General features: G+C 42.2%; 4 protein-coding genes across 4 annotated transcripts; 3 read left to right on the forward strand and 1 right to left on the reverse strand.

Annotated features, from left to right (window-relative positions):
• Positions 1–383: 383 nt before the first annotated feature.
• On the forward strand, positions 384–5,643 carry phgdh (phosphoglycerate dehydrogenase). The gene is made up of 12 exons (XM_084023464.1): positions 384–594; positions 1,901–2,052; positions 2,132–2,197; positions 2,285–2,339; positions 2,674–2,772; positions 2,872–3,004; positions 3,083–3,231; positions 3,311–3,463; positions 4,332–4,470; positions 4,675–4,802; positions 4,903–5,125; positions 5,223–5,643. The coding sequence occupies exons 1-12, from the start codon at positions 457–459 to the stop codon at positions 5,375–5,377; spliced, it is 1,590 nt and encodes a 529-aa protein (XP_083879590.1). The 5' UTR covers positions 384–456; the 3' UTR covers positions 5,378–5,643.
• A 1,348-nt stretch (positions 5,644–6,991) lies between these two features.
• klhl23 (kelch-like family member 23) lies at positions 6,992–9,978 on the forward strand. The gene is made up of 4 exons (XM_084022424.1): positions 6,992–7,412; positions 7,496–8,725; positions 9,164–9,316; positions 9,395–9,978. Exons 1-4 carry the CDS (start codon positions 7,406–7,408, stop codon positions 9,703–9,705), a joined length of 1,701 nt encoding a protein of 566 aa, XP_083878550.1. The 5' UTR covers positions 6,992–7,405; the 3' UTR covers positions 9,706–9,978.
• Positions 9,979–10,728: 750 nt separating this feature from the next.
• ssb (small RNA binding exonuclease protection factor La) lies at positions 10,729–15,309 on the forward strand. Its single transcript, XM_084023313.1, has 12 exons — positions 10,729–10,848; positions 11,743–11,809; positions 11,894–11,997; positions 12,466–12,640; positions 12,888–12,995; positions 13,088–13,191; positions 13,702–13,773; positions 13,865–13,907; positions 14,001–14,141; positions 14,245–14,431; positions 14,530–14,688; positions 14,769–15,309. The coding sequence occupies exons 2-12, from the start codon at positions 11,750–11,752 to the stop codon at positions 14,846–14,848; spliced, it is 1,233 nt and encodes a 410-aa protein (XP_083879439.1). The 5' UTR covers positions 10,729–10,848; positions 11,743–11,749; the 3' UTR covers positions 14,849–15,309.
• Positions 14,882–16,876, reverse strand: mettl5 (methyltransferase 5, N6-adenosine). Its single transcript, XM_084023315.1, has 7 exons — positions 16,638–16,876; positions 16,439–16,553; positions 16,010–16,194; positions 15,739–15,821; positions 15,523–15,574; positions 15,404–15,453; positions 14,882–14,980 (listed from the first exon to the last, which is right to left on the reverse strand). Exons 1-7 carry the CDS (start codon positions 16,735–16,737, stop codon positions 14,939–14,941), a joined length of 627 nt encoding a protein of 208 aa, XP_083879441.1. The 5' UTR covers positions 16,738–16,876; the 3' UTR covers positions 14,882–14,938.
• Positions 16,877–17,118: the final 242 nt, after the last annotated feature.

Below are 17,118 nucleotides of genomic sequence, written 5' to 3' on the forward strand. Positions count from 1 at the left end.
TAATAGCATTACAAAATTGAATTCATATGACTCCAATTGCGTCCTAAGATCCTGGTTTATAGCAGAAGCGTAAAAAAAAAAGATATCCGGTTCATGCTTTTCATACATTTGACACTCATGGATATTCTGCACACACAAAAATAACGAGTATTACAATCTAGAGTTGAAAGCAGATGTAATCTACTGTCTCACACAAAGATAAGGAGGCTCATGTGCAGCCTAATAAGTCAGGTGATGAACATAACTAAGAAAAAAGTGGGCCTCCTTTATTTGACGTCAGAGCAGGAGATGCAGGAGAGGCGGGTTTTACTCTGAAAGGGGGCCGTCTTACATCCTAGAAAACCATTCAAAAAGCAGCAGAGGGAAAGCAACTCCTCCGTGTCCATCATCATCATCATCATCCCCTACAGCACCAGTTTACTCACCGAGCAGCAGCGACCCGGTGGGAGAGAAAACATGGCCCCGATCTCCATCAAGAGCGTTTTGATCAGTGAGAGCGTCGACCCTCGGTGCAAGGCCATTCTGGAGGAAAATGGCATCCGAGTGACGGAGAAACAGAACATGAAGAAGGATGAACTGCTGGCGGAGATTAAGGTAAAAGTTGGCACTCGGAGTGTTGCGTAACTGCTTTCACGTGCGCCGGGGCGGGCGCGTGTCTTTCCTGCGCGACGTGCAGCCGTTTCCCGAACATGTAGATACATGAAATACATGAAATAACACGTTCTATGTGAGCTGGGTGCACTTTTTTGATCCTCTGTCGTTGTGCGTTTTCCCTACATTTTTTTGTGTTGGTGTGGTACCGCCCCTTGCGAAGCTGATGCAACTCATCCCAGACTTTGCAGGTTTCCCATCACAGCCTGCTCCGGGAGGCAGCTGCTATCAGCTTCATGCAACAAAACACATAACGAACATTTGCCTTTTGTTCACTATATTAATTTTTTAGAAATTAGGATTTGCAGTTTTTTTTTCAAACAAACGCAATGGGTAGCAGTGGTTTGCAGGGCTGGACACTCTGTTGGGTCCACGGGCCAACGTGAGATGTGGCCCCCGTTTTAACCCCCCCCCCCCCCCCCCCCCCCCCTATTTAGTTCCCTTTTTAGTTCTGGTCCGATTCATATTCACATTTCATATTTTCCACAAAACGAGGCATGGAATTGTATGCATTAAGTGGACTTTTGAGTATATTTTGTGTCTGGTGAAAAAGTACATTTTGAGTGTACAACTGGCCATATATAGTCTGTCATAATTGGTAAGCAAAGGCAGGGAATGCGACACAAAGGAGCATTTTGTGCCATAATTATATTGGAGCATAGTTACAGTGTTGTTTGCTCGATGTCACTCACTTTTAATTGGGGGAACTGCTAAGATGCAGAGTAGGACACCAGCTAAACTCCCCCCCAGTTCAACTGCCTTTCTCTTTTTTAATGTGAAGTAAAAGCTCCACGAGTTTCCTTGGTTACAAACTGATCTTGTATAAATATACGCCGCACATCCCACACACAGCTCATGATCAGCTGTAGATAAGCTATTGAATTTATGCAAAAAAAACACACACATCTGCTATCACGCAGGCTTTTAGGTCGGTCTGTTTGCTTTCACTCCACTAATGAACCACAGCGGAGCAAAGCCACGCTTTTTTAGGCGTCGTCAGTCATTTCTGTGGGTTTGTTTGTTCTGCAACAGCTTTGGATCGGCAGCGTTCACATTTACTAACATGAGTAGGCACGTTTATTTAACTAAGTAGCTTCACTGAACCATAAGATAATGCAAGATGAGGCAACAGTCGTGGTTGTACTGTGCTGTAGTGGTAGGAAGTACCGCAAAGTAGTGACTCTGGGTTAAATGACCCTTAAGGTTTGGTAAAGTACATAAACATGGTGTGCTTTTCTCCCCATTCTAGGACTACGACGGCCTCGTGGTCAGATCTGCAACGAAGGTAACGGCCGACGTCATCAACGCTGCGGATAACCTCAAAATCATCGGGAGAGCTGGAACCGGCGTGGACAACGTGGATGTGGACGCTGCCACCAAAAAGGGCATTATTGTCATGAAGTAAGAGTCAAGTCCGTGTGCAAATATGTATTCTTTCCCTGTAAGGTGCTGTACATTAACCGTACACCGTTTCCTCCAGCACGCCAAGCGGTAACACCATCAGCGCCGCCGAGCTGACCTGCGCCCTGGTGATGAGCCTCTCCAGGTGAAAGAGCAACACGCTTGTTGATTACATAACAGTTAGTACTGCTGCAGCACAGGTGGTAATTACAGGTATCGTTTTCTCCCCCAGAAATGTGCCTCAGGCGGCGATGTCGATGAAACAAGGGAACTGGGATCGCAAAAAGGTGAGCAGAGATTTCCGTTTGCTGATCGATGTGGTGCCAAAAAGTGATCTGGAACTGGAAACAATTATGATTAATCGATTACAAGAAATGTTTCACAAGGACACACCTTTGCTATGACCACAGACATAGAGTGATTTGTAGTTATGACTGTTTGATCCAGATAAAAGCAGCTGTAGACGGATTTAACTGGCACCACACCGGCCGGGTTTCCGTCGGCACACAAAGCGATTACTGACGCCTGGTCGGCTCCGTTGTTCAGCCACTCATCGCTAATCAGACGTGACGCTTGGATGGGGTCATTGTTTTGTTTCTGATTTTTTTCCTTTTTGTACAGTTCATGGGCGCAGAGCTGTACGGCAAAGTACTCGGAATAGTTGGACTTGGAAGAATAGGAAAGGAAGTCGCCTCCAGAATGCAGTCGTTCGGCATGAGGGTTCGTATTCCAGACTGTTTGCATTCCTCAGCGGTGAATGATACCTCTGGTGATTTTAGATTCAGCAAATGTGGCAAGATAAGTTGTGTCTCTTCTTAGACGATCGGCTATGATCCCATCACTCCTCCTGAGGTGTCTGCCAGCTGGGGGGTGGAGCAGATGTCTCTGGAGCAGCTGTGGCCCCAGTGTGACTACATCACTGTCCACACTCCCCTGATGCCCTCTACTGTCGGTGAGGTTAAATAGAAACATCAGACATTGTACTGAAATTATGTGGAATTTCTTTTTCTCATTTTTTTTTATGCCCAAGGTCTGCTTAATGACAAAACGTTTGCTAAATGCAAGAAAGGAGTGAAGGTTGTGAACTGTGCACGAGGCGGCATCATTGATGAGGATGCTCTCCTCAGAGCTCTGCAGTCCGGACAGTGTGGAGGAGCGGGGCTGGACGTCTTCGTTGAGGTAAATAAATCTTAACATAATATAAATAAAGGGTGATTGCTTCCTATTTAACTTATGTTGTGTTCATGTTTGGCCACAGGAGCCTCCTAAGAACCGCTCGTTGGTCGAACATCCGAACGTCATCAGCTGTCCTCACCTGGGAGCCAGCACGAAGGAGGCTCAGGCCCGCTGTGGGGAGGACATCGCTCTGCAGATTGTGGACATGGTGAAGGGCAAGAAGCTGGTTGGAGCCGTAAGTTCGGTCTTTTTATTCACTTCCAGACAAATTACTCTCATTCACTTGAGATTTGTATAGTTTCAAAACATGCTAAAGGGGCACTTAGAAGAGTTGGTGCAGCAGAAAAATCAATGCAGCAGAGGGTAAAGCTCAAAGAACACTTGCAATAGTATAACTGGATAACATCCTTTATTAGATTTGTAATGCAGGCTTTCTGTCTAGAAATAATATATTTAAGTGCAAGCCATTTATTTATTCATTTATTTAGTTTTTTGGTACAACATGTCGGGTGAGCTCAGTTCTGTCACAAACATACAGGAAGCTTGCATTGCTATTCCACGCTCAAGATGCAAAGCAAAAAATGGATGCATACCACTTTATATATGTATATTCATAGTCATATGCTTTTACATTAAAAAAGTACGATATTTGAAACCTTTTTTTCCCCTGTAATTTAATTGATTTATGAATGAATGTCTGACATTTCTAGCAATAAGGCATCATAGTTATAACTAAGTAACTATTTAACTTTTAACAGTTCTCGTTGCCACCTCAATTAACAAACTTCTTTACATTCCTGTGCTAAACAGAGAGGAAGGTACATTTCTAGCTCATTCCATCTCCAATAAATCAATTACTTATTAAGTATTTCAGAAACTGTGATGCATTTATTCAAGAGACATCTAACAGAGTATATAACAGACTCTCAGATTATAACGCACACATCTGAGAAGTTCAGGGCGAAGCTGCACGTGGGAAGTCTGACACACAGGTTACCCCTCGTGGCTGTAATGTGGTCCTCGATTTGCATCTGTTCTCCATATTTGTGATCCCATTCGGTTCACAAAAGCATTCCGATTCTCATGTCTTCTCCTTCTTGTAGGTAAATGCGCAGGTTCTGGCCAGCACGTTCTCCCGGGATTCTCACCAGCTGATCAAACTGGGAGAAGCCGTTGGTGCTGTGCTGCAGTCATGCTCCACTTCTGGGAAGCCGTTTAAACAAGTCCAAATCACTACCCAAGGTAAAATGACTACTCTTATCCACTGGTCTAACCGGCTTGTCTAACCTGAAGGGAGGGGAGGGGGGCGTTGTATGGCAGGAATGTTTTCTCCCTCTGGTGGTTTGATTGGGAAACACAGTGTTGGACGTAAGCTCCTGTTATAAATTATGCAGATGCACTTCCTGTTAACATTGAAATATGTTAACACTGCTTTCTTCAAACCAGGGGATTGCATGAAGTCCTCCACTGATTACATGACTTCATCAGTGCTGGTCGGACTGCTGAACCAGGACTCTGGCTGTTGCCCGAACCTCATCAACGTGATGAGCCTCGCCAAGGAGTCTGGAATCACGGTACGACATCATTCCTGCAAAACGCCTGCTCACGACGACAACAACGCGGTGCGCATCTATAGAAAATTTACCATTTCGTACATGTGAACCGACTATTCAGGTGAGCCAGACCCACTGTGCGTCCGACGGGGCTGCCGATGGAGTGTGTAAGGTGGAAGTCGTGGGCAGCAGCTGCAGCTTCAAAGCCAGCGGTTCGGTCCAAGGTGGCATGCCGGTTCTGCTGGAGCTGAGCGACAGTGTGTTCAGACAGCCGGTCTCTCTCACTGGAAACCTGCTGTTCTTCAAGGCCTCCGCAAGTCCTCAGCTCCTTTCCTCTGTGGCTGGTAAGAAACTTTAAAATGATATATAATCGTAAAATAGAAGGATGTAAGTATTTTTCAAATGAAGCCTATTTTCTCTTTTCGGTTGTTTTGTGTTTAGGACTTCTGGCCACAAAGGGAGTGGAGATCGAGTCCTTCAGTGCTCCTGCAGACCGCTCCGGGGATCTGTGGTACTGCGTGGGGGTCTCCTCTCTCCTGCAAGACCTCGAGGCCTTGAAGCCTCTGGTGAAGGAGGCCGCACAGCTCGCCGTTTAAAATGGCCGCAGCAGTGCCGTCTACAAACCTTAACATTTTTGAGTCGAGAGTGTCTAACTGATCCGTCTTGGTCCTTAGCGTTTACAACTAACAAGTTTTATAAGCTGCACATTTGCAATTTAAAACTGACATTTTGATAACATTCCATTGTTTAGATGCTTTACATGCACCTTTTTGTTGAAGTAAAAATAACGGTTAAGTCTCATGTGCTATTTTGCTGTTAGACCTTTTTGAAGCAGATGTGTAAAATAAAGTACACGTACTTGAATCACTGTGAGAACAATTGTAACGTTTGCAGTTATCTGTTTTTATTCAGCAAACTTCCACCACAACAGCCCTGTTATATAACTAGTTATAGTTAAAAATACAAGTTATATTATTCAAGTGCTTTTATTTCAATGGTATGCTTAAGGGCAGTAGTTTATAGTATTTTATCACATGACATTGCACAGAGGGGCATGATAACTCATAAAAAAAAAAAGAAATTATGCATCACCAGTAAAACTAACAAAGGCAGTGGTGGATGGCAACCTTTACATTTACTCAAGTACTGTACAATTTTGAGGGACTTTCACTTTATTTGAGTATTTCCATTTTATGCTTCTTTATACTTCTGCTCCACTACAGTCAAGAGGGAATCAGTACTTTTCTATTTGTCATGTAAAATATATTTCTATAATAGTATTTTGTACTTTTGGCCGTAACAGAATATTTCTACACTTCAGTACGTCTTCCACCACTGCCCAACAGTAAGACCTGATACAAAATGGACCACCACAAAATACTGTTTACAGCTGTTCTCCAAAGTCAGACTTTCTTGACATTGAAATACATTGTATTGATATTTAAATTTGATGAAATGTAACAAAGTACATTTACTCAAGTACTGACACATTTGAGGTACTTGTATTTAATTGCAGGTAGCTACCATGTACAGACCTTTTTATGTTTTCATTGCCGTCTTCTAGGTCCACCATCAACTGCAACTATTTTCATAATTCTTTTTGTCTTTTTAATAGAAAAAATTGAGAATTTGCAGTTATTTTAATCACAAATGTTTTATATAATTATAATTTAGAGGTTTGGACTGTTGGCTGGACAAAACAAACCTTGTGAAGATGTCACTTTGACTCTGGATTACTGTGACATTTCAAGCCAAACAATCAATAAATTACAACAACAGGCTGTAATAGTTTTTAAACCGCCACGGGGGATATTTTTCTGCATTGAGTACTTTTATTTTTAATAATTTAATTAGGCTACATTTTCCTGTTTGTATCCTACTATTATTTTTACTTAAGTTACATTTTCAATCCGGGATTTGTGACCGTCCTTTTTTAACAGTGTTTTTGTAATTTTATTTAGTTAAAGTAAAGGATATAAATACTTCCTCCACCAATGATTACTTCAAAGTATACCTTTTACGTCAGTTCAATCTGTGAAAACGTTAAGCACCATTGTTTTGTACATTTAAGTGACCTACTGCCCTGCTTGAATTAAATCAATTTTATTGTTTTACTGTAAAACGAGTGGGAACCAACCAACGCGTGGCTTCTCGTTCAGGGGTGAGTACGGTGCACCGCGCTGTTAATCCTGGCTGGGATTAGGGTTAAACCTCGGCCGAACTGAAAGTGGGCTCAAATCGCCATGGCAACGACAAGAATCGGAGAAAACACGGACGTTGAAAGAGTCCGAGGGCTGCATTGAAGGCGACGTTAGTATTCTGTTGGCGACGCGTCTCCGCCTGTCTCACGTGAGTGTCTCGCGTACAGCGGGGTGGACGTTATATTTAGGCTCGGGGGAGAGAAGCAGCGCGTTGGGTGATTCCTCTGAATGGTTGCTTGGGTTTTTGTCAAGGACCTGCAGGGGAGAAGAGGAGGAGGAGGAGGAGGAGGGGAGGAATGGGGGATGGCCCCTGCACATAAATACCAAAATAGGATAGAGCTGCCTGCGACAGCCCTGCACGGGCTAAATTGAGCTCCATGTGTTTTTGAGAGAGAGACGTTGTGTTGAACGTGGACATCTAGGATGAGAGGTAAGCCTGTCTAGTCTCTTCTATATGAATCATGTTGCTTTGCTTGACCGCCAGCCCTTTAACGGTATCTCCATGTCCCTCAGATACTATGTCACACAAGCAAGCCGAAGTCTACACGTACGCCTTCTGTGACGGCGACCACCCGGCGGAGCTGCTGGACGCGCTCCGGACCTTCTACGTCAGCGGCCTGTTCAGTGACGTCGCTCTGCAATGCGGCGAGTCCGGCCAGGTGTTCCACTGTCACCGGGCGCTGCTGTCCGCCCGCAGCTCCTACTTCAGAGTCATGTTCACGGCGGACATGCGGGAGAGGTCGGACCGCGTCGTCACGCTCACCGGGGTGGACTGCGCGGTCCTGGACGCGCTGCTCAACTACGTGTACACGGCGCAGGTGTGCATCAGCCAGGGCAACGTGCAGAGCCTGCTGGAGGCCGCCGACCTGCTGCAGTTCACGGCCGTGAAACGAGCCTGCGAGGAGTTCCTCGTCCGCCTCCTGGACGTGGACAACTGCCTGGGGATGCACGCGTTCGCCGAGCTGCACCTGTGCGCCGGCCTGGAGAGGGAGTCCCGCAGGGTGATGCTGAGCCGGTTCCGGGAGCTCCTTCAGCAGGACGAGTTCCTCGAGCTGGACCACGAGAGGATGAGGGCGCTTCTGGCCGCTCAGAACCTCACCGTGCAGAGGGACGACGTGCTGATAGATGCTGTGGCCAAGTGGGTGACCCACGACTTGGACAACCGCGTCCACTGGGCTGCAGAGCTGCTGCACTCCATCCATCTAGACCTGGATGAGATCCACTTCAAGGCTACTCTAGAGGTGCAGAGACGGTGCTTGCCCAACAGCGAAGGGATGTTCAAATCAGTGATCGTTCAGGGACTGAGGTCAAATGGCAAAGAGGCGTGTGCAAGCAGAAAAACGTCCTCCAGGATGTATGTCATCGGTGGATACTACTGGCACCCTCTCTGTGAGGTGCACACGTGGGATCCTATCGGCAACACCTGGGTGCAAGGGAAAGACATGCCTGACCACGAAAGAGAGAGCTACAGCGTAAGTTTACTCGGGGGCAAAATCTACGTGACGGGCGGCTACAGAACAAACACTGTCGAGGCTCTGGACACGGTTTCCGTGTACAACTGTGACTGTGATGAATGGACAGAGGGCCAGCCCATGATCACAGCTAGATACTACCACTGCTCTGTGGCCTTGCACGGCTGTATTTATGCCATAGGAGGATACAGAGGAGGAGCTCCAGAGCAAGAGACGGAATATTATGATCCTTTGAAAAAGACATGGTTCCCGTTGGCCAAAATGATCCAAGGTATGAAGAGATTATATCAATGTACTGAAGATGAGGGAGAAATAAGTACCTGTTCATTCACATCACATGACCTCCATCATTAATTCTTAACCTTCCTTCTGTTGATGAAGATGATGTGATTTTGGTGCACATTTTTTGAGCTTCCTGCCACATCTTGGGTCTAGAGGACATTGTGGAGCCTTTAGCAGCTAAATGGTCAGATATTCTAGGTGTTGGTGGAGAACAAAACAACTAAATGAAGAGTGAATATTGGATTGACATTATAGGTTCGCCATAAACAGACTCCAAATGAATGTTCCTCCAGATGTGATGCATGTGTAAATAGGCAACTGCTTGCTTACAAGTCGGCTTCCTCATGGTCAAATTATATTAAATATTAACATTTACAGATGTGAGCCATTGATTCAGTTTGACCTATAACCTCTGTTTCCTTTGAAGGTGTGGGAAATGCCACTGCCTGTGTAATGGGAGAAAAAATCTACGTGACTGGAGGTCACTATGGTTACAGAGGGAACTGCACCTATGAAAAAATCCAAATCTACAAGCCAGATGTCAATGAGTGGGATATCATAACAATGAGTCCGCATCCAGGTATGAGAATAAAGAAGAAGAGATAGTAATACAAACATTCTGAATACTGAATACTCGTTTGAAATGCTCTCTTTTCAGAGTACGGCCTGTGTTCTGTGTCTCTCAACAACAAGCTGTATTTGGTGGGCGGACAGACGTCGGTCGCAGACTGCTATGACGTAGGGACCGGCGGGTGGAGACCAATATCGCTGATGAAGGAGAGGAGGATGGAGTGTGGAGCCGTGGTAATAAACGGCTGTATTTATGTAACGGGGGGATATTCCCACTCAAAAGGGACGTATCTGCAGAGCATTGAGAAGTATGACCCCGAGCTGGACTCTTGGGAGACTGTGGGAACTCTTCCAAGCCCAGCAAGGTCACACGGAAGTGTTTGCGTGTACAGCGTTTAAGGCCAAACATTATTGCATCATATTGTGCCAAATGGATCAGTTGGTGAGCTTTATTCTGTCAAACGTCTGCAATACGTCAGGTACACAATGCCACAAGATGTTGAGTTAGCGACATATATTTGCCAAACAAGCATTTCACTTGAACTCAGGGGCTTCATAATCAGCACTTTACTTTGTGGTATATTTTCATAGATTGAAAGGAAATACTGAAATTAAAAAAGAAGGTATTCAAATCAGCTTATATACACAGAATCCACCTCAGACTACTAATGATGCTCCAAATACTGTAATATTTTCCTTTTTTTTAAATAGACTGTACTATTACTTGATTAAATGAATCCCTACCACTATATGATATGTTGTCTGTCTGAATTAATCACTGAGCTCTTAACAAGGTTGGACTATATTAGTTTCATCACACGTTATAAACATTCATAGTGAGATTTATGTTTGGCTCCATCCACCAAATTTGGGATTTGAGGTAACCTATGTAATGCATAATTAATTTATTAGTTTATTATGTTGAAGTTAAAAGATAAAGTCATCAAATAAATGTAGTGGAGTAAAAGTATGGAGTAGAATAAATTGGAAAAATCAAGTAAACGACAAGAGATCCACTGCCTGTGATAAGAAAAACACAAATACGTAACAAGATTAAATACATAAATTAAAAAACATATTCAAATCATAAAATAATATCAATGAAAAGACCTACATTTTTTTTCTGTTTTTTTTATTTAAAACATGTCAAAAATGAATACAGAAAGTGTCATACAAAAAACAAAATATTACACAACTAGAAGGCAGATATATGAATATATCTCTTTACCTATTTTTTAAATAAATAAAACAACAAAAAGTAAATTTGCATTTAAAAAACAATAGCTGTACATGTTTTGACATCATCAGTGCGGTTACATCGAACCACAGCGACACTCCGAGGCTGTGACCTCCATCACAGATGATTTACTGTATATTATTGACTGTGTGTGATTTACTGCTACAGTGGCGTTTACGCGGATGCGATCGCTTTTTGGTCCTCGGCGTGTTCCGTAGCACGCAGTTCCACAACGTGCGAGCAGCAGAAGTGCAGACTTTTGGATTGAACGGCTGAACGTGCTGCACTCCGAGACTCAACGTATTGTAAGTATAATTTTTAGAGGTGGGGTGAAATCGCTGTGTTTATGTTGTCTGCCGTAAAACCCTTGGAATTGCTCTGTGTGTTTACAAAAGAGCAGCAACGCCGGCCATTCTTGTCTAGCCTGTTTGAGCAGCGTGCTCTTGCTAGTGAGGACTTAAGTTGAGTGTAACTATTTTAATAAGCGTACTAAATTAATTTGCATCTCACTAAATATCACACTGAATATAAAAAAATACTGTTCTACTAGACGAAATGAGCTGATTTAGCGTTTAGTTTATGAATGAAAGCGTGGCCGGCGTCCAGCTGCAGCCAACAAGCTAAGCTAGCTTAGCAAGCTAGCATCAGGATACACGGAAACTGTTCAAGGCCAACTTGTATACTCATTTACATATTCAGTTAGTTTTAAATTGGCTTATTAGATTACATTTACAATTATAAATTGACTCAATAACGTTAAAGAATGAAAACTCATACAGATCACATCAGAAAGTTCAGACCTCTTTAGTGATATTAAAGGTTTGTTCACTCAAATAATAAGAGGGGGGAAAACATAAAAGCATGAAATTAGAAAATATCCTCACAGCTGAGGCTTCTCCACACTGGATGTGTGAGGAAGTTAAAGTGGATGTGTTCACAATCTTGAAAACATCTGCATGAAAGTCTTTTCCTTTAAAAAATATCAAGGTTAGACAGAACAATCCAGAATGGGTGAGTATACATGCCTCCCAGGATTTTTAAGTCAATGGTGGACAATACACCAATTATTGAAGATTGATAGAATAAACTAAGACGGAGAGTTTTATGTTCGTTATGTCAGAAATGCAGCTTATGATTTTTTTTCAGAGTATTATTTTTCAATGGTTTCATAATTGTTTGGATAACCGTTTTCTTCACAGAATAACCATGTCAGAAAAGAAAGAGGAGATGTCTCCCGTTGAGATGAAGGTGGCCCGACAAGTAGAGGTATTGTGATTTTATTCTGCATTTGAGATTTAGTTAAAGTCAGTTAAATGCAGCTCTAAACATGTCTCTCATTCCCACCTCTAGTACTACTTTGGGGATCACAATCTTCCAAGAGACAAGTTTCTCAAAGAACAACTGCAACTCGATGACGGCTGGGTGACATTGGAGACCATGCTCAAATTCAACAGGTGTGTTATCCATTTCTTTGTCACATTATCTCACATTGATTTGATTAATTCACTAATAGTTATTTGCATAAGTTGGGCATCCAAAATTATATATTTGGTGGAGAAAGACAGTGATGACTAATCAGTTTGTGGAGCCATTGTATGACAAGCAGGGCAAGATTAGCACATGACCTCTCCCGGCCCGAGCCACGTCATGCATATATAAAGACAGGCTCACCTCCAGAAACAAAGGCACATTTTGCTGAAGTTGAGGTATTTATGTAGGGCCGTTACTTAGTGATCTTCCTATTGACAAAATCAAACTGGTTATATTCTCTATATTTGTATTATCATGGGCTACATGAAGAAGAAGTCAGTGTGAGTCAGCACATCTGCTTTCTAATCAAGCCTAATTACTTGAAAAGTAATTGAGTTGCTTTCTTATTAGTTCCCCCTTTTGAGTTCAGAGTATTTCTTTTCTCTTCCCAGACTGAGGTCGTTAACCACAGAAGCCAGCGTCATCGTTGAAGCTCTCCAGAAATCAAAGACCGGCCTCTTAGAAATGAGCGAAGACAAGACTAAAATCAGGAGGGCTCCAACCAAACCCCTCCCCGAAGTGAATGATGATTACAAAGACGCTCTGAAACACAAATCGGTGTACATGGTAATATTTTCAGTTGTATGCACTATTATGCATTATTCAGAATTATTGTCGGAATTCTTGCCAGTTGTATATTGACATTAAATAAAACTATATACAAGGTGTTTTCCTAGCAAACTTGTGCATGTACTGGCCCTCATTTATTACATTTACAAGCCTGTCACATTTTTTGTGTTTTTCCATTGTATATATTCAGATACCTCCATTTGACTGTTGTTTTACCCACATTGTAATATCTTTTCTCATCTAGAAAGGTTTTCCTCTCGAAACTTCCCTTGATGAGATTCAGGAGTGGCTGAATGGGAAAGGCACCATAGAAAACATTCAGATGAGGAGAACACTGCAAAGGCAGTTCAAGGTAATTTAAATGTGTTTATGTAACAATTCCAATTGTATGCTTCTCAAAAGAATTTGGGATTTTTCTAAATACTTGAATTTATTATTTTACAGGGATCAGTGTTTGTCTGTTTTGACACAGAAGAGTCATCTAAGCAGTTCCTAGAACGTACAGACATAAAATCATTCAAAGACAATGACATGCTTGTGTTGTTGAGGTAAGTTGTACCGCTTCTTGGTTTAAAATGTATTTATGGTGGATGAATGCCGTTTTGATTGAGAAATAATGTTGGCACGAGATCTGAAAAAAGGATCAAATGTGGGAGTGACATGCTGTCATCAGACCTTCCTGCCATGATCACAGCTACGTGTATCAGTCCCTTTTTAAAAACTACAGTTCTTCTCCTTTAATGCAGAAAAAGGGGTGAACTATCATCTAAAATGGCTCTAATCTACTAAAAATGTGCAAACAAGATGACCTAAGGATTTCTAAAAAAGAAAAGAGACTGGTCTGTGTCTGCCAAAGGCCATATGTATGGTCTACTCATGCTAATTTATTTTTGTATTTATAGAAATAAAACAAGATAAGCTGCACTAAACACTTAAGTTTACTATCTTCTAATTTTCCTGTAGATTTGTTGAACATGTCTAATTCATCCAAGGTCATACATTTTATTAATATCACTGTATAATCATAATCCATCATGGCATTGCTGTTCTGCTTGCAGAGAAGACTACCATGCAAAGAAATCTGAAGAGAGAAAACTGTTCAAAGCCGAGTCTAAAGCAAAAGCAAAACAGTGAGTACACAAGCAATGCCCTTCTGTCCTTAAACATACTATATATTTTTTAAATGACTGACCCTCCTCCTCCCCCCTAAAAAATGTTAAGGGACAAAGAAACGCAGCAGAAAAATGCAGAAGATAAAGAAATGGTAAGCTGCTCTTAAGTGCTAACAAGCCCACATTCTCTCACTTTAATGGTTCTGGTGACAGTAATCAAATACAATGTGTCATTTGTGTTGCAGGGTCTGCTTTTGGATGAACAGATGGGATGCTTGTTGAAGTTCTCCGGAGAACTTAAAGATGTTTCAAGAGAGGATTTCCATGAGTTGTTCACTGGCCACGGAAAGATAAAGTGGGTTAATTTCACAAGAGGGGCCAAGGAGGTAAGGAAGGCTTCCACAACTCAAGTCTGGAACTCGGGGGGGGGGGGGGGGGGGGTAAAGCGATGTGACGTAGCTAAACTGATGTATTTTCTCTTTAAACAAGGGCACCCTCCTCTTCGATGGGAACGCTAAGGAAGCATTCGATAAGGCCAAAGAGGCAAATGGAGGGGAATTGAAAATCAAGGACAACAGTCCTGAATGGCAGGTGCTCGAGGGAGATGAGGAGAAAGACGAAATGAAGAACATCATTGAAGCTCAACAGGAATTACACAACAGATCCAAGAGCAGAGGTAAGCACTTTTTTTAAACTTAGCAACTGATCTAAAAGAGTAAATAATCTGTAATAGAATTCATGATTTGTATCGATGTATCTCGTCTGTCGTATTAGTTGGCAGAGGAAGATCAGCTGGAAGAGGAAGATCGGGTGGCAGAGGAGGAAGAGGAGGAGGTAGAAGGGGAAGAGGCGGCAGAGATCAAGGCAGAACTCAGTACAAGGGCAAAAAGACGAAATTTGAAAGTGGTGATGATGATGATGACATGGACGATGGTAAGTTAATCATCTTTCAGACCTTCACAATAAAATATGTTTATCAACTCCTGAGTTAATCATCTCAACGACTCCTCTAGAACCTGCGGCCCCGAAGAGAGGACGGGAAGACGCTGATGGTCCCGCATCCAAGGTTGCCAAAACTGAAAATGGATCTTAGTCATGAGGTCACACCATGAATTTTGTTGGAAACATTTAATATAAATGGTGACAGAGCAGCGGCAACTTAAATCCATTCCAGTGAAAAGCTTCAGGCCTTGGCGAATCGAATGAAGTCCACCTGGATGTCAACCTAGAGAACAATTTGCAAAGTTTTGTTTCAGTTTTAAGCCTTTTGAGTCCCTGTATATTGTGCCTCACATTATTTGTGTACCTATATTTCTGCTTAAGATGTTTTTGATTTTATTATATTCAACCTAATTAAGTGCTTTGACAGCAATTTAATTGCAACTGAAAGTTTTTGCAGGTTTTGTAAGTCCTGTGACATATCTAGATTCCGTGTGGCATCATGTTATTTTTCCTTGTAGATTCCCTACAGTGAGCGATAAGAACATCTGCTTTGCTATTTTTTTTAAGTTTGTGCGTGTGAATAGAAATAAAAAAAACATTTATAAAAATGAATCAAGATTTGTGTGAATGTTTTTGTCAAATACAACTTCAGACATCTGTTAGAAAAGGCGTATTCCTACAGTAGTGTCAGGGTAAATTAGCTTACCGATTTCTTTTTGTGGAACTTGTAAGATGCTGGCAGGTCGTATCTTAATTCTGTAAAGAGAATACGTTGTCAGTGTTTTTGAATATTTTATTTATAGAGATGTACTGTATTATTCTTACCTGCTAATACTTCCATCTTCACACCCCAGTCACTAGCCTTCTTTTGTATGTGCTGTAAACAAATGAGGAATTGCACATCAAGCATTTCAAACTTCATACTATCGATTTTGTAGAAATTAGGATTTGACTTGTGTCAGACATAGTCAATTAATTAGTGGATGGACAGAGGGTTGTCCTGAAAACTGTAAATGTAACTGGTGTGGATACTGAACTTACCTCTCGTGTTGATGTCTTATGGAGTGAATACACTGCTGTCTTTGCCATTGTTAAAGCGGTGCATAAGAACTTCATGTCCATGCCTTGAATTAAGAATAAAAACAAGTGTAAAACAACACGTGACTCAATAGGGCCACAGTTACTGAAAGGTTCAGCATGCATTTCACAACTACTCAACCTTCTAATGCCATGTTCATTTCATATTGGAGTTACCATAAATGCAATTACAATACCAACTCACCGGAGAAGCCCATTAAACTTGTGTACTCGCCTTGGTTATGTTTTGTCCCAAACGGTGGATTCATTATTACAGTGTCAAACTTTTTGGCATAGGCCTCCGTCTCCAGAGAACACAGGTCACACTGGATCAGATCCACGTTAGAAATCTCAAATTCCTCTACATTTCTTTTGAATATGTCCAGTGCGTCGTCGTCAATGTCGAAGCCGACGCACAAGCTGAATAATAAAGAGGGAGAGAAATATGATAATTTACTCATTGTTTTATCATTATGAATTTAAGCCCATTATGTATCTGTAGAAAATATGATGTGATTTAATCAAATGTAATTGTATTATTGTTGATTGTTCTGCTTTGGCAACAACGGTTGTTTACCTTGCATGCCAATAAAGCACAGAGAGATGCCAGATGTTGTCGACATGATTGAAAAACAACGTCATGAGGATAGCCAGATGTTCTCACCCTGCGTCAAGCACCGCAGCCCCGATGCTGAGGACTCCACAGCCGCATCCCAGATCTGCTACTAGTTTACCCTCAATGTCATCAAACGTGCTCTGGATGGTATAAAGCATGCATGCTGTGGTGGGGGATGAAACAGAACATGTCATGAGAAGAATGTGCACCGTCAACAAACTCCAATGAGCACACGCTGTCGTCTCACCAGCTATGTGTGGACTGGTCGGGTATTGCTCGAGGAGGATTTTCGGCTCTTCAAACGTGTCCACTTGCTGTAAACAACTCTCTAACTCTTTTAGCTTCATTGCGAGCGACTGTAATATCCCAAACGTATGTGATAGCCGCGGGCTATCACATACAAGTATTTCAAACGGTTGTTCTTCTGCTAAAAAAGCTGTAAGAGTGTATTTGTGTGCATGGTTCAAGACCACTTCCGGGAGAATGCGTTCAATGTGCATCAATCAAAACAATCCGGCTTTGACCCTCGAATCGCGTAACGGTAGTTCCTCCATACATTTTTGTTTCATGAAATGCATTAATTATGTTCTAAAATACCGTATTTTAGAACTGGAGTGAATTCATTACAATGCAAAAGATGGCGTGATTGTCAGACAACAATATATAAAAATAAATACTACTTCTACCACCACCACTGCTATTAATATTCATAGAGAATATTATAGAAT

The sequence above is a fragment of the Eutrigla gurnardus genome, assembly GCF_963514095.1.
Source record: "Eutrigla gurnardus genome assembly, chromosome: 12".
NCBI lineage: Eukaryota > Metazoa > Chordata > Actinopteri > Perciformes > Triglidae > Eutrigla > Eutrigla gurnardus.

What these genes read in the sequence shown, in the direction of transcription:
- mettl5 (XM_084023315.1), bottom strand. Translation starts at nt 16,737, where the DNA reads ATGAAGCTAAAAGAGTTAGAGAGTTGTTTACAGCAAGTGGACACGTTT. An exon ending in GCTGCGGTGCTTGACGCAGG is followed by an intron (nt 16,195 to 16,438) that starts GTGAGAACATCT and finishes TTTATTATTCAG; the next exon opens with CTTGTGCGTCGGCTTCGACA. An exon ending in TGGGACAAAACATAACCAAG is followed by an intron (nt 15,822 to 16,009) that starts GCGAGTACACAA and finishes TCTTAATTCAAG; the next exon opens with GCATGGACATGAAGTTCTTA.
- ssb (XM_084023313.1), top strand. Translation starts at nt 11,750, where the DNA reads ATGTCAGAAAAGAAAGAGGAGATGTCTCCCGTTGAGATGAAGGTGGCC. An exon ending in TCACAAGAGGGGCCAAGGAG is followed by an intron (nt 14,142 to 14,244) that starts GTAAGGAAGGCT and finishes TCTTTAAACAAG; the next exon opens with GGCACCCTCCTCTTCGATGG. An exon ending in CAACAGATCCAAGAGCAGAG is followed by an intron (nt 14,432 to 14,529) that starts GTAAGCACTTTT and finishes CTGTCGTATTAG; the next exon opens with TTGGCAGAGGAAGATCAGCT.
- phgdh (XM_084023464.1), top strand. Translation starts at nt 457, where the DNA reads ATGGCCCCGATCTCCATCAAGAGCGTTTTGATCAGTGAGAGCGTCGAC. An exon ending in GGAACTGGGATCGCAAAAAG is followed by an intron (nt 2,340 to 2,673) that starts GTGAGCAGAGAT and finishes CTTTTTGTACAG; the next exon opens with TTCATGGGCGCAGAGCTGTA. An exon ending in TGCAGTCGTTCGGCATGAGG is followed by an intron (nt 2,773 to 2,871) that starts GTTCGTATTCCA and finishes GTCTCTTCTTAG; the next exon opens with ACGATCGGCTATGATCCCAT.
- klhl23 (XM_084022424.1), top strand. An exon ending in GTTGGCCAAAATGATCCAAG is followed by an intron (nt 8,726 to 9,163) that starts GTATGAAGAGAT and finishes TTTCCTTTGAAG; the next exon opens with GTGTGGGAAATGCCACTGCC. An exon ending in AACAATGAGTCCGCATCCAG is followed by an intron (nt 9,317 to 9,394) that starts GTATGAGAATAA and finishes CTCTCTTTTCAG; the next exon opens with AGTACGGCCTGTGTTCTGTG.